The 12,333-nt window shown below is 50.7% G+C and overlaps 1 protein-coding gene across 2 annotated transcripts in view; it reads right to left on the bottom strand.

The window, feature by feature from the left end:
* Positions 1 to 957: 957 nt before the first annotated feature.
* The window catches only part of IGF2BP2 (insulin like growth factor 2 mRNA binding protein 2), a 147,848-nt gene continuing 136,472 nt past the window's right edge, over positions 958 to 12,333 (bottom strand). For both annotated transcript variants that reach the window (XM_044771240.2, XM_044771241.2), the window contains 4 exons: positions 7,734 to 7,808; positions 6,106 to 6,237; positions 4,294 to 4,407; positions 958 to 2,817 (listed from right to left, as the gene is read on the bottom strand). In XM_044771240.2, the coding sequence (XP_044627175.1) occupies positions 2,725 to 2,817; positions 4,294 to 4,407; positions 6,106 to 6,237; positions 7,734 to 7,808 (414 nt within the window). In that variant the 3' untranslated portion in view covers positions 958 to 2,724. The remainder of the gene's footprint in view (positions 2,818 to 4,293; positions 4,408 to 6,105; positions 6,238 to 7,733; positions 7,809 to 12,333) is intronic.

Here is a 12,333-nt window from a genome sequence, read left to right as displayed (position 1 = left end):
AGAGGAAGATCTGCCATCTGCATGCCATAAAACTGTAAAAGTAAAATGAGCGCCACAGTTACTGGAAATAATGGGAAAATCAGGACTGGGGATGGGACATCGGTGAGGAACAAATTTTGAGTTAGGAGCCCTCAGAGCTTGTTAGAAGGGGAATGTGGCTACTTTGGAATCCCACGAGTTCACCTCCATCTGCCCCTGCTGTGCCATGAACAGTCATTGCAAAAAGCCTAAGTGACCGCCTCTGGCAGTCAAGTGTCGGCTTGGTATTCCCAAGATCGTTTGGACTTTTAGCAGCTGTCTCTGGACAGCTAGGTCCGTCTAGGAAGACATGCTATGAAGACAGGCTTGTAAAGGGGGTGGCACCCAACCTTTCACAGAGCCTGAGGGGGCGTGCCAAGTACAGCACCTTCCGTCCAGTTCCAGGCTGACCCTGCCCTTCTCTGATCTCCTGAAATACTTAGAATTGGGCTTCTGGGGAGGGGTGAGGTAATTCTTCCTTTGAATTGTCAGGCATATTATCCTGCCCTTTCCCCCCACATAAAAATAATTCCCTGGCCAGGATTAAAGTTCCTTAAACAGAGGGGCAGGTGATACCTAGCTTGATATGCTGTCACCCCATCCCTCTGCTTCCGTGGTTCTTCACAGAGGAGTCACCCAGAGGGCTCGCAGAAACACTCTACTGGGCCCCACCCCCAGGACTTCTGATTCAAGGGGGACCCCAAGAATGTGCATTTCTACCAAGTTCCCAGGTGATACTGCTGCTGCAGGTCTGGAGACCACACTTCGAGAAGCACTGACCTAATTTAGCTTCTCCCCACTTTCCTGGAGAAGCCAGCCTCCTCGGGGGGGCTTCCCAGTCCTGACTGTCCGTTTCCTTCCTCTCCTCAGAGCTGGAACTCAGCTGACACTTTGGGATGGGCAATACTTAGTAAAATAAGAGACCAAGACACCAGGATCTTGTTAGCTGGATATATTTCTTTTTTTTTTGTTTGTTTTTTTGTTTTTGTCACAGAACACTGTTTGCAGTAGAGGAAACTGGCATTGCAGTCTGGTGGTAAAATGGCTTGTTCACATAAACCAGTACATGTTCATCCTTTAGCGCAAAAAGCCCTAATGGCGCGTACCCTATGGAATTTCAGGACATCTCCAATATTTTCTCTCTCTGTTTTTCTTTGTCTTTTTTTTTTTTAATAAACATTTTCAAGGTTTGTCCAAAAGAAGGCCATATAGGTTCTTGGCTAGCGGAAGACAATTCAGAACAGTTGTTGCACACTTGGACTGTCACCTTCTCCAGGCTGGCAGTTGATATCTTATTTTTTTTCCAACTCATTTTTATTAAAAAAATAAAAAAATGCTCCAACTATCAGTTTTACAAAATCTCTAAGGGAAACACAAGAGCAAGGTGCTGAGGTAAAAAACACCTGAGGTAGCTTTTTTTTTGTGTGTTTTTCTCGATAAAAAAATCTGTAAATTTAACGCCCTGGGCCAACGACCTCGTGTAAATTGCTATTTTTCTCCGTATTTTTTTTTTAAAAGAAAGAAATCATTTCGCTGAATATTGATGGCTTATACACCAAAATGCAAAAAGACAAAATACGTTCTTTCTTTGCGGAATTTTTCTTTGTTTGGTTGGTTGGTTTGATGGGTTCCTGTTTTCCTCTTCCAAAATGCTAGGACAAGTACCATTGACTCTTGTTCTTTTGAGTAACCAAGTGTAAGTTGAGGCTGGTTTGTGTGTTTCGCTTTTGTTCCTTTTGTGTGATGTGATACTCAGAGCACTGCTTTGCCTGGGGGGTGCGTAGATATGGGGAGTTGAGACAGAGGGATGAGGGAATTAAAAAGAATGGGGATGGAGAAGGGGCAGGGGGAGAGGTGGGGGAGAGATAAACAGAGAGAGACAGAGAATTATATAGCAGTATGCAAAAACCAGTTTAAAACCTGTGAAGCAAAGAGAAATGGGTGTGTGAGCTAGACAGGGATGAAGAGAGAGAGTTTCCTCTTCGGAGAGACGGTATCCCTTCTGTTGACATACACAGGTGATCCAGAACTGCTGTGAGTGTCCTTTTGCCGAGATTTCCCTCCGGGTGAATTTTGTGTGGGTGGCCTTGAAGCTCCTTAATAAACCATTAGACCTCCCAAAGAAAGACTTTATTCTTTAAAGTCTAGAAAAGCCTGCTTTCTCTTTAAAAAAGAAAAAAAATTAATAATTGATTAAAAATTGGAGTTAGTTGAGTTATTTGATATATTATTTCTAAAATATATTAACGCTGCAGGCACCCTGTGTAACCCACAGGCCACATATCTTAACATCTTTCCCCTTCTAATATGTACACACATGTACAGAGACAATTTTCCACAAAAAGAAAAGGGTGTGAATTTTGCTTTGCTTTGAACACGTTCACCTATGTTAGTTCAACTAAAAGGGATAGCGTGGTGGGAGTTAAGGAGAGATCCGAGTGGATGGTGAAGTGGATGGCTGGGAAGCCTGCAGAGGCCCCGGGGGGAGGCAGGAGGCTGGGCGGTGAACAGTCTGCCCTCCCCACCTCCCTCCTGGCCCCGAGGATTCTCAGGGCCTCTGCAGAGCCCCTGGCGCCTCCGCAGACTTCTCATTCCTCAGGATGGTCTTTGGTTTGCTCCCGAGCTGGCTGGCTGTGTTTGGTCTCATTCTGTCAGGTGTTGGAAGGGCTACATTCATCCGTTGTTTTGCTGGTGCCTGTGGGAGCCTCACTTGCTGCGCTGTGAGGCGACTCCCTGAGGATATTTCTGCTCCTGCTGCTTCACCTGTTGTACAATTTCCCTGATCTTGCGCTGTGCAGTCTGCAGCAAGGGAAAGGAGGGGACGGGGGAGAAAAAGGAACCCAGTTCTGAGGATAAGCAGTTGGGGGAGAGGGGCTTGGGGCAGGGAGATGGTAAGCTGAGTAAAGTGTCATCTACCCGCTGAGGCCCTTACTCTGGGGGCCTCTTCTACCTTGAAGTAACGTGGCAGCGTCATCCCCCTCCCAGCCCCCCAAAACTGCTGGGTAGAAGATAAGGAGGTGGGACCCCAGAAGCTTCCAGTTAATTACTGGACAGATAGGCTGGGGAGCAGAACCAGGGACCCAGTGACCAGGGGGCCCTGCAGAGGTGAGACAGCATCCTTCCAACTACACACACACCAGCTTCCAAGGCTGCCCCACCCACCTTCCTAGAGTTCCTAGGAAGAACGTTCGTGTGACTGCTGGGAAAGATGGACGTGAATGGGATGGGGATGAAGTGAGGAACCGGCCCAGACACTGTACCCTGAACAACTGGAGAAAACCGAAACCACGTGGACCCAAACCTGACCCCTCGGCCCACCCCACTGCTCCCCGTGTGGAGAACCCTCCAGACTGAACTCCTGCAGGCACCTAGCAGTTCAGACACATCCCCAGGGCACTGGAGGAGCTGGGATGTGAGAGCGGCAGAGCTGGGTGTGGCTGGGGCTGGCGGGGCTCTGACTGTAGGAGGCCCAGGTAGGAATCTCCAAGGTCACAGGGGAGCAGCAGCATGGCAGGTGCCTTTTCCCAGACAGTTAGCGTCCCGGCACAGGCACAAGGCTGGGAAAGCCAGCTGAGCGCTCAGAGAAACCTCAGTGTAAGCTCAGACTGCCTTTGCTGGTTTAGGACAAGGACCTGGACTGCTCCATCCCAAAACCCAACCAAGAAAAGGTATCAAAAAAGAGCCAGGCCACATGAGGCCAAGTCACCAGCCCTTCTGAATGAAAGCAGCAGCTGTGTGGAGGTCGTGTGTCCTGATGGGGGGGGGGGGTGTCATGGTGAGATGGAGAAGGAGAGGAAAGAGAAATGGGGGCCTCCTGCAATGATCACTTAACCTGTAATGGGGAGATTCTGGCACCCAGGCAGGTTCTCAGAGCCTGGCTGGGGAACCCCAAGGGTGGGCCCTTGCCTGGCATGTGGCTCCCGGCAGAGCAAGGCTGTGACTGAGGCCTGAGTAGGAGAGTGAGGGAAGCGGAGACCTCACACTGTAGCATTTCAGGGGGCTTGAAACAAGCTTGGCTTGACTCCAAAGCTCTACACTCTTCCTCCTCTTCCTCAGGCTCCTCTAGCATGCCTGGGGGAGAGCAGTGGTGAGGAGGTGGGGGACAATTTCCCCTGCCCTGGAGGCAGTCCCTGAAGAGCCAGGGAGGAGTTCTGTCCCTGTGTGGGGTCCGGGTAGGGGGTGTGTAGGGCCTCTGGCTACCCGGTGGGCCACCAACAGCTTAAACAGAGAACTGAAAAGATTGTCAGGAGAGACCGGACCTCACAGCACAGGTACCTGGCTAGCAAAGAAATGCCCGATAATTCTGACGATGACTTCCTCATTTTCATCTGGCGTTTGGTCACGAGGCACGATGACTTCTGCACTGGTTAAGTTCTGCAATTCATTCACCTGGAAGAGAGAAAAACAGGTTCAGGAGGAAGCGGGAGAGGGGAGTGGTGGAGGACAAGGAGGCCGATCTCCTTTCCTTCAACCTAAGATACCTCTGGGGACTTGCCTGCCGCTGGTCACATGGGGCCATGTTGGTTTGGGCCCTGCAAGGCTCGATGACAGAGAGCGAGTCCAGCCCCTGACTCTATGGAGCCGTTTCTGGGGCTGAAGTCTCTCATTCTGGAGTTCCTATCAACGCGGTTCCTACACATGGTCACAGACACCCCGGGCTTTCCAGTAATCCAGGGATGAAAGTCACTACCAGACATGCTCTCCTTGATGCCAGTCCTGAACTGGGGACAACGTAAACTTTCCTTTCTAATCAGGCCCTGCTCTGTTCCTGTTTGCTCCAAGTCTTGCTTATGCTGTTCCTACCCCTGGGTTGTCATCTTTTCTCCCTGCCACTTAAGTTGTATCACAGGCCCACCTCCTCTGGGAAGCCTCCAGCCCCTGCTGACCTCCCCTTTCCTGTACTCTGGTGTTCCTCCTCACAGGTCTGCTTCCCAACAAGACCACACTTCCTGGGGGCTGGCCCCTGGCGTAGTGCCGAGCACACAGGTGGCGTTGGCAAGTGCTTAGTGGACAGTCTCAGGAGTGCACAGAAGTCAGTGACTGGTTCTAAAATAACCAAATAGGACATGAAGGGCTCAGAATTCCACTCCCTCATCGACTGTCTGCTCTCTTTCCTACTACACTCCAGCTTGCCTAGAACTCGCAGGGCGTGCCCTCGGATGTTGATCACATTCCTGGATACGGGGAATAATCTGCATGCCATGCAGCTTTATTCTTCTGCATAAAAGTGACTCATTCTATCTAGAACTTGGCTTTGATTCCTCTGTAAAAGTTTCCATGTAAAGAAAACAGCAAACACACACACACACACACACACACACTCAGGACTAGAGAGACCCCCAAATTCCTGCCACCCAGCACTGCCCCTTTGCCAGGGTGCACAGGCTCTACTGGAGATTCTCAGGGGTCACGTCCCCGCCAGGTGCTAAGTCATGCTCTAGAAGACACCTGTGTCTGACAATCTGCTCATTCCTCCAGGCTTCAGAGCTGATCTCTGGCACTTTTCAAATCACATTGTGTTACTGCCACCTTCAGGTTGACAACCTTGATTCTTTTTTAAAAATGGTTTCCTTCTCACCCACTACCCTATTGCTGTGCTGTAGCAGATGGCCAAGTATGGGAAACAGCCAGGAGGCAGAACATGGGAGGGAGAGTTAGGGCCCCTGGAGGCATCTGTCAGGAGAGTTTGAAGAGTCAGAAGAGAGTGAAGGACATCAGACCTCGCGGGCCTCTGAGCAGGAAATTCAGAGATGACGGTGTGCCAGGCAGGTGTACTTGGGGTGGGACTCTCCTCCCTGTGATTTCCTGCCACTGGGGGTGGGTACACAGCGGGCAGGAGGCAGCCCCCCTGTCTTCAGGGAGGGGAGACCATTTCCCAGCGCGTCGCTGAGATGCAGTGTTCTGGGTGCACGACCCTGGTGTTTGGGGGCCTGGTGAGCACCATCGATTTGGGGCCCTCAGCTCTGGAGGGATGCTAATTAATTACATTTTTGTCCTTGAAGAGCCAACGGGGGTCTGAGGGGAGTCAGGCCAGGCCGGGGCAGGGAATCCAGCTCAGGAGGTGAAGCCAGCTCGGAGCAAACTTACGGTCTTGCCGCCCTTGCCAATCACCCGGCCAGCCGTAGAAGAGGGCACTCGGATGTGGGCTTCCAGCTTCACCTCTTCTTTGGGGTTAAAGAAGTTTTCTTCTTTCAGTTTCCCAAAGATCCGCCCCTGGGCCTGAGGGAGCAAGACATGACTGGTGACTCTGAGTCGGCTGCCAGTCAACCCACTTTAGCAGTGCTGCTCCGGGAACTGGTGAGTCCAGGCAACGCGCTCACTCAGGCCAGATGGAGGGAAGCTGTATGTCCGCCCTGCTTCAGCTGCTCACAGACCTGGCGGGGCGCCGCTCTGGCCCCACCCCAGGACTCCACTTTGCAAAATGTGCACCAGGCACTCCTTTGTCTTCATGGTTGGCACACGAGCGCCTCCTCTAGGAAGCTTTCTGTGTGTTGGGTTGGGGGTGGCGGTGAGGGGGCAGAGCTATATGTCTCACTTCCGTGTCCCTAGCACCTATAAACGTCGAGTTGAATGAATTTGTTCAGGGAATTCTGAGCTTCCCCTCCCCATGGTATGTTCAGACCTCTGGTTGTTAACGCGTGGAGGTGGGGGCGGTGGAGATGGGCTCTGATGAGCCTCATCCTGCTCTTTGATGTCTAACTCCAAAGCCAGTGTAGCCAAGAGGTTATTGTTCTTTTTAAAAAAACTTAAAAAAAATTGATATATAATCTATATAACCTAAAATTCATCATTTTAAAGTGTACACTTCAGTGGTTTTTAGTATATTCACTATGTTGTGTGAGCATCACCACTTCCAGAACATTTCTATCCCATCCCCCAAATAAAAACCCTGTACCTATTAATAGTCAGTCCCAATTCCTCCCTACCCCCATCCTCTGGCAACCACTGTTCTACTTCCTGTCTCTATGGATTTGCCTGCTCTAGACATTTCATATAAATGGAATCACATAATGTATGTGGCCTTTTGTGTCTGCTTCTTTCACTTGGCGTAATGTTTCCATATGGTGCTGTAGTGTGCATCAGAATCTTTTTATGGCTGAATAATATCCTGTTGTGGGGATATACCACGTTTTGTTTATCCATTCATGAATTGAAGGATTATTGTTCTTGATTGGTTCCACATGTGTTAATTTTGTCTTCTCAGGTAAATTTTAAATATTTTAAATGATAAGGATTATATTTCTATAAATAAACATGTTTTTGACTTTTAGAAAACTCAAGTTATAATTTTCCTAGGGGAGAAAAAAAGGCAAAAGCAAAACAAAACAAAACACCGTACGAAACAACTTCCAACAAACTGTACTACTTGCCCTTACACCCCATGTTTATGTCCCCACAGCTTGAAGGGTGTAAATGACCAAATGAGTCTGAGACCTCCATCCTCAGAAGGATGGCTGAGGGTCAGAGACAGCACAGAGGAGGTGCCATTTGAGTTGAGCTACTTTTCCACGAGAGGAGGGAGGGCTCCAAGCAGAGGGCAGGTGGGAGGTGGGGAGACAGGGTGAGTCAGAGTAGCGAGCAGGAGCAGGAAGGGAAATGGAAGAGCCTTGAACATGCCTGTGGGGTGGCTGCCGCCTGTTAAAAGGCCCTCGGCTCCCCAAACAGACTGCCCTGTGCCCAGGGCCTGCAGAGCTGAGGTGGCCCTTGGCACTGACCTTGAACTGGGCTTCAGGTGGGCCGGTGATGATGACCATCCTTTCGCTGACGTCTGGGCCTTCCGCTGGGGCAATCTGCAGTTCACAAGGAAAGAGGAAAGTGCTGCTGCTTGCCTGCGTTCCCCAAGCCCCTCTTGTCTAAGTGGATGGCACACACACTAGCAAGACATACAGGGCTTCCGCCTGTGTCCCTGGGGCTGCCTCTGACCCCTGCTGTCTCCACTCTGGGGCTTAGGAAGTCAGGACTGTAGTGCCCACTATCAAGTTTGGGTCTTTGGTCGTCCACAGAGACCTGGAAGCAGGTCCGTAGTTACTGCCTGTCCCTGCCCTGAGCACCAGCAGTGGCGGCCTGCCTTTCACCAAGCCAAGAGAGTCAAGCTCTAGGAAGAGGGAGGTATACCGGCTCCTCCAACCCACCCAGGGCCCAGAGGGCAGAAGGGCTGGTCCACAGAGGCAGTAAATGGGAGCAGGAAAGGTAGCCCTGGTTCTAATGCTCAGCTCCCAGAGGTGGCTGGCTGCAGGTGACAGTTGCACTACAGCAGGTGTGGTGAGGACCAGCTCCTCCATGGCACACCAATCAAGTGTGCTAGCCCCAGGGCAGGAATGAGGGACCCTGGTTCCAGTGCTGGTTCTGCAAGCCCCTCCCCCCCTCACCTGTGAAATGTGGAGGCTGAACCTGGCCAGCTCAGAACCTCCTTCTAGCTCTCATTCTCTGTGAGTCTGAGTTTTTTGGTAACACAATTCAAATGATGCACCAAGCAAACATTTTTTTGTTAGGAAAATCCTCATTACCTATTTTTTTCTACACACCCTGCCTTATTCCAAAAACCTTTAAGGTACCTTTAGAAACAAATACAAGGTAGCAAAATTAAAGTAAAATGAGTTAGAAGTAAAACGGGTATTTAGAATGAGCCAGGAGTGAGGTTAGTACATAAATACATCTTATAAAGTCTTTTTTTTTTTTGGAAGATTAGCCCTGAGCTAACATCTGCTGCCAAGCTTCCTCTTTTTGCTGAGGAAGACTGGCCCTGACCTAACATCCATGCCCATCTTCCTCTACTCTATATGTGGGTGACCTGCCAAGCGGTGCCATGTCCGCACCCGGGATCCGAACCAGCGAACCCCGAGCTGCCAAAGCAGAACGTGTGCACTTAACCACTGAGCCACCGGGCTGGCTCTCATAAAGTCTTATACACCGGCCTCAGGTGGGCCACAGACTGCAATCTATGCTTACTAAGCAAGTACAAAACAAGAAACGTGATCAATGACAGGGTCACAGTGTTCCTAAAGCAGAACACCACCAGGGGCTCAGGGGAGGCACCATTCCTGAGACCGAGCCTTGAGAAGTGAGTTATTCAGAGTGAATGTGACTCGCCACTGATGGTGCATGTATGCAGTTATCATCTCTGAACCACTGCATCTCACCCTTAGGCTCCCCAGGAAGACACCCACTGTCACAGGTTTAAGTTAGTTTTCTCTCAGTGTATGCCCGGAGCCAGGTTCTACCTGTGGGCCTCAGGGTCCTGTCTCAGCTTTACTGTGAGGACACATCCAAGGTGTGCTCTGACTATGCCCCACTCTGGAAGGAGGGATCCTTCGACAAGATCTCTGAAGAGGTCTCTGGCCTTGATTACGTTGGGGCATGAGGATGAATGTGAGACATGGGGCACCAACGACTGAGCTTATTAGGGGACTTCCCTTTGCTACGGGCAGACCACCTACCAGCCTTCTACTGCAGGGCAATGGCCTCTGCCGAAAAACACAGATTGCACTGTGGCCAGGGGACTGAGACTCTCCAGCAGGCCGCACACAGACTGGCCCTTGAGACCACTGGGGGGAACCCTCTCCTCCACTTCTAGATCCATAGCCAGCATTAAATCTGGTCCTTATCTCAAAGAGTAAATAAGAGAGACCGGACCATGGACATGGTGGTTCCTAGCTCTTACCCACCCAAACCAAGAAGGGCTGAAATGTTAATTCACGATTCGTGTCGACCACATCAGTTCTGCTGCCGCTGTCCACCTCCTAGTGACTCACGGCTGCCTTGCTTAGATTCTGATAGAAAACCCCCCCTCGCTCTACTGTCCAGCATTTACCAGCCCAGCCCAGAAGCCTGAGAGTCACACAAGCACTCCTGAGTTTTGGAATGGCATTCCACAGCAAACTCCCTCAAGAAGACCAGGAGTGGGGACCCCCTTCTATGATGAAGCAAATGGGACCCAGAGAGATGAGATGACTACCAAGAGCACAGGGTGAGCAGGAGCTGGAGCAAGGATCAGGAACCGAGTGTCCCTGCCTGGCACTGTCAACAGTCACGTGTGGCATCCTGAAGCCTGCTGACCGGACGCTCTGCAGGGAAGGTGAGCGATGGGAGCTCAGCTCTTCCTGGAACCAAAGCATCTCCCGGGGTGCACCTCCCCGACCTCAGCTCCGTGCACCCCCTTCTGGCACTCTGCTCCTGCGGGTTAGTGTTATGCTCTCTCCTGGCCCCGGCAGCATCGAACGTGCCTCTAAGCTGTGGATCCGGAAGGCTGGCAGAGCAGGAATGGGGGCTCTCCGGAGCTAGTGAGATTATCCATCTCCCTTTAGAGACAGATGCTTTCAGAGAGCTGTCAAGAAAAAGGGAATCTGGCAAAAACCAGGTTGATTTTAAAAAGTAGGAAATTTCTCTCACGACTACTTGGCTTCCCTGGTTTTCTCCTCTTTACTGCTCTGGAGAGAGGCAGGGGCTGGGGGAGGAGACGGTCGCCGAAGAAGCAGGTTGTTGGCGCAGCATAAAAAACGTCTGGACATTACCAGCCTGCAGAGCCCATCCTGTCTCCCCAGTCCAGCCCTGCTGTCCTTGCCCATCACAGAGGTCATGAGCAAAGTGACATGCCACCATGCTACCTTGCTGAGACAAAGGGGGTCTATGGGGATGTGTGGGGTGAAGCCCAAGGGGCTGATCTCTCCCTCCTTATTTTCCTAAAGGCCTGCTGGGGCTGATTCTGTCAGGGTACTCAGGTTGCTGCGGTGGAAAAAAACCACTGGATCAGAAATAGGATAGCCTGGCCGAATCTCTGCTTTCACGTTCTTTAGCTTTGTGGCTTTTGACAAGTCAATGGAGCTCTCCAGGCTCCCGTTCCTTATGGGCAACAGTAAATGAAAAGTTACTGCTGCAGTTAGCCCGGGTAGGTGCTCAGCATCCCACAGGTCAGCGGAGTTGACATCGAAGAGTCAGTCCCAGCGCTGTGTGCTTGGCCACATGTGCATTCCTCTCTGAGTCTCACGTTGCTCAGGGAAAAAAGGGAGGATTTCATGAGATGATCCCACAAGTTCCTTTTAGCTGAAATCTGCATGGCACCGTGGAGCACAGGGCTGAACCCTGAGACTGGCCCTCGGGGCACAGCCAGCCCAGCGGCCTTCCACACATCACCCGTCCCACCCCGGAGGCAGGGCCTCACCTGCAGCAAGCCTGCTGATGCAAAGGCCCCTGTGTGCTCCCTGTTTGTCCCCCCATACCTCGGGTCTCTCATCCAGTCTGTCCACTTTGTAGGTGACATAAGTGAAGCCTAAGAGGGGAAATGATTTACCTAAATGAAATTCTTCTACGGTCTCACTGCAACCCTTGTTCTGTACTACTCAGAACGTTTTGTTTTTGTTTTTCCCCAGCACACTTGCTGTGGGAGAAATTCCAGCTCTTCTTGGGGAGAAAGTGTAAGCATTCTTTCTCTCCAAGTCATGAGACTTCTCGTTCGGAATTCTGGGTTGTCCCATGGTAGCAAATTATTTTACGTAACAACGGAAACTCTGTTTCCGAAAGTGCTTCACGGGGCTCGGGATGTGCTCAGCATTCTGCCCGTGAGTCAGAGCTGATAGCTGGGCTTGGAGCAGGACCAGGGCCGAATAATCCTTCCCTTTCAGCTTCTCTGACGATTCTTCACATTGTGCTGGAGGAGGCAGGATGTGGGTATGGAACTGCTGCTATGTCTGCACTCGCGACCATTTCCATAAATCAAGGGCCTTCCTTCCTCAGCCTCCTCTGCTCAGGCCTAGGGCTGCATATCAGGTTATGTCACCAGCTGCTCTGTTTACCTATGGTTTTGTCATTGCTTTTCAAAGACTTTTTCATTCAAATTATTTTTTCAAAGTTCCAGGGTTTCTGAAGTGGAGACTAATTAAAGCATCAAAGAACTGGTAACTGCTAAGTATAAATTATCACTCCACTTAAGTCCACTGCCTTGACTTGGGAAAAACCCTCAGCCATTCTTTGCTTTACCTTCTTGAGAAGAGGACAGTGGTAAACCAAAGAGGACCAGGTTGGCTTATCTGTTTTTTCTATTTCATGTATTTTTTTTCTTTTTTTTTTAAAGATTGGCACCTGAGCTAACAACTGTTGCCAATCTTCTTCGTTTTTTTTTTTTATTCTTCTCCCCAAAGCCCCCCAGTACATAGTTGATTATTCTAGTTGTGAGTGCCTCTGGTTGTGCTACGTGGATGCTGCCTCAGCATGGCATGATGAGCGGTGCCATGTCCGCGCCCAGGATCTGAATGGGTGAAACCCTGGGCCGCCGAAGCAGAGCACACGAACTTAACCACTTGGCCATGGGGCCAGCCCCTA

The sequence above is a fragment of the Equus asinus genome, chromosome 5, assembly GCF_041296235.1.
Source record: "Equus asinus isolate D_3611 breed Donkey chromosome 5, EquAss-T2T_v2, whole genome shotgun sequence".
NCBI lineage: Eukaryota > Metazoa > Chordata > Mammalia > Perissodactyla > Equidae > Equus > Equus asinus.
This window is presented reverse-complemented; position numbering and strand designations above follow the sequence as displayed.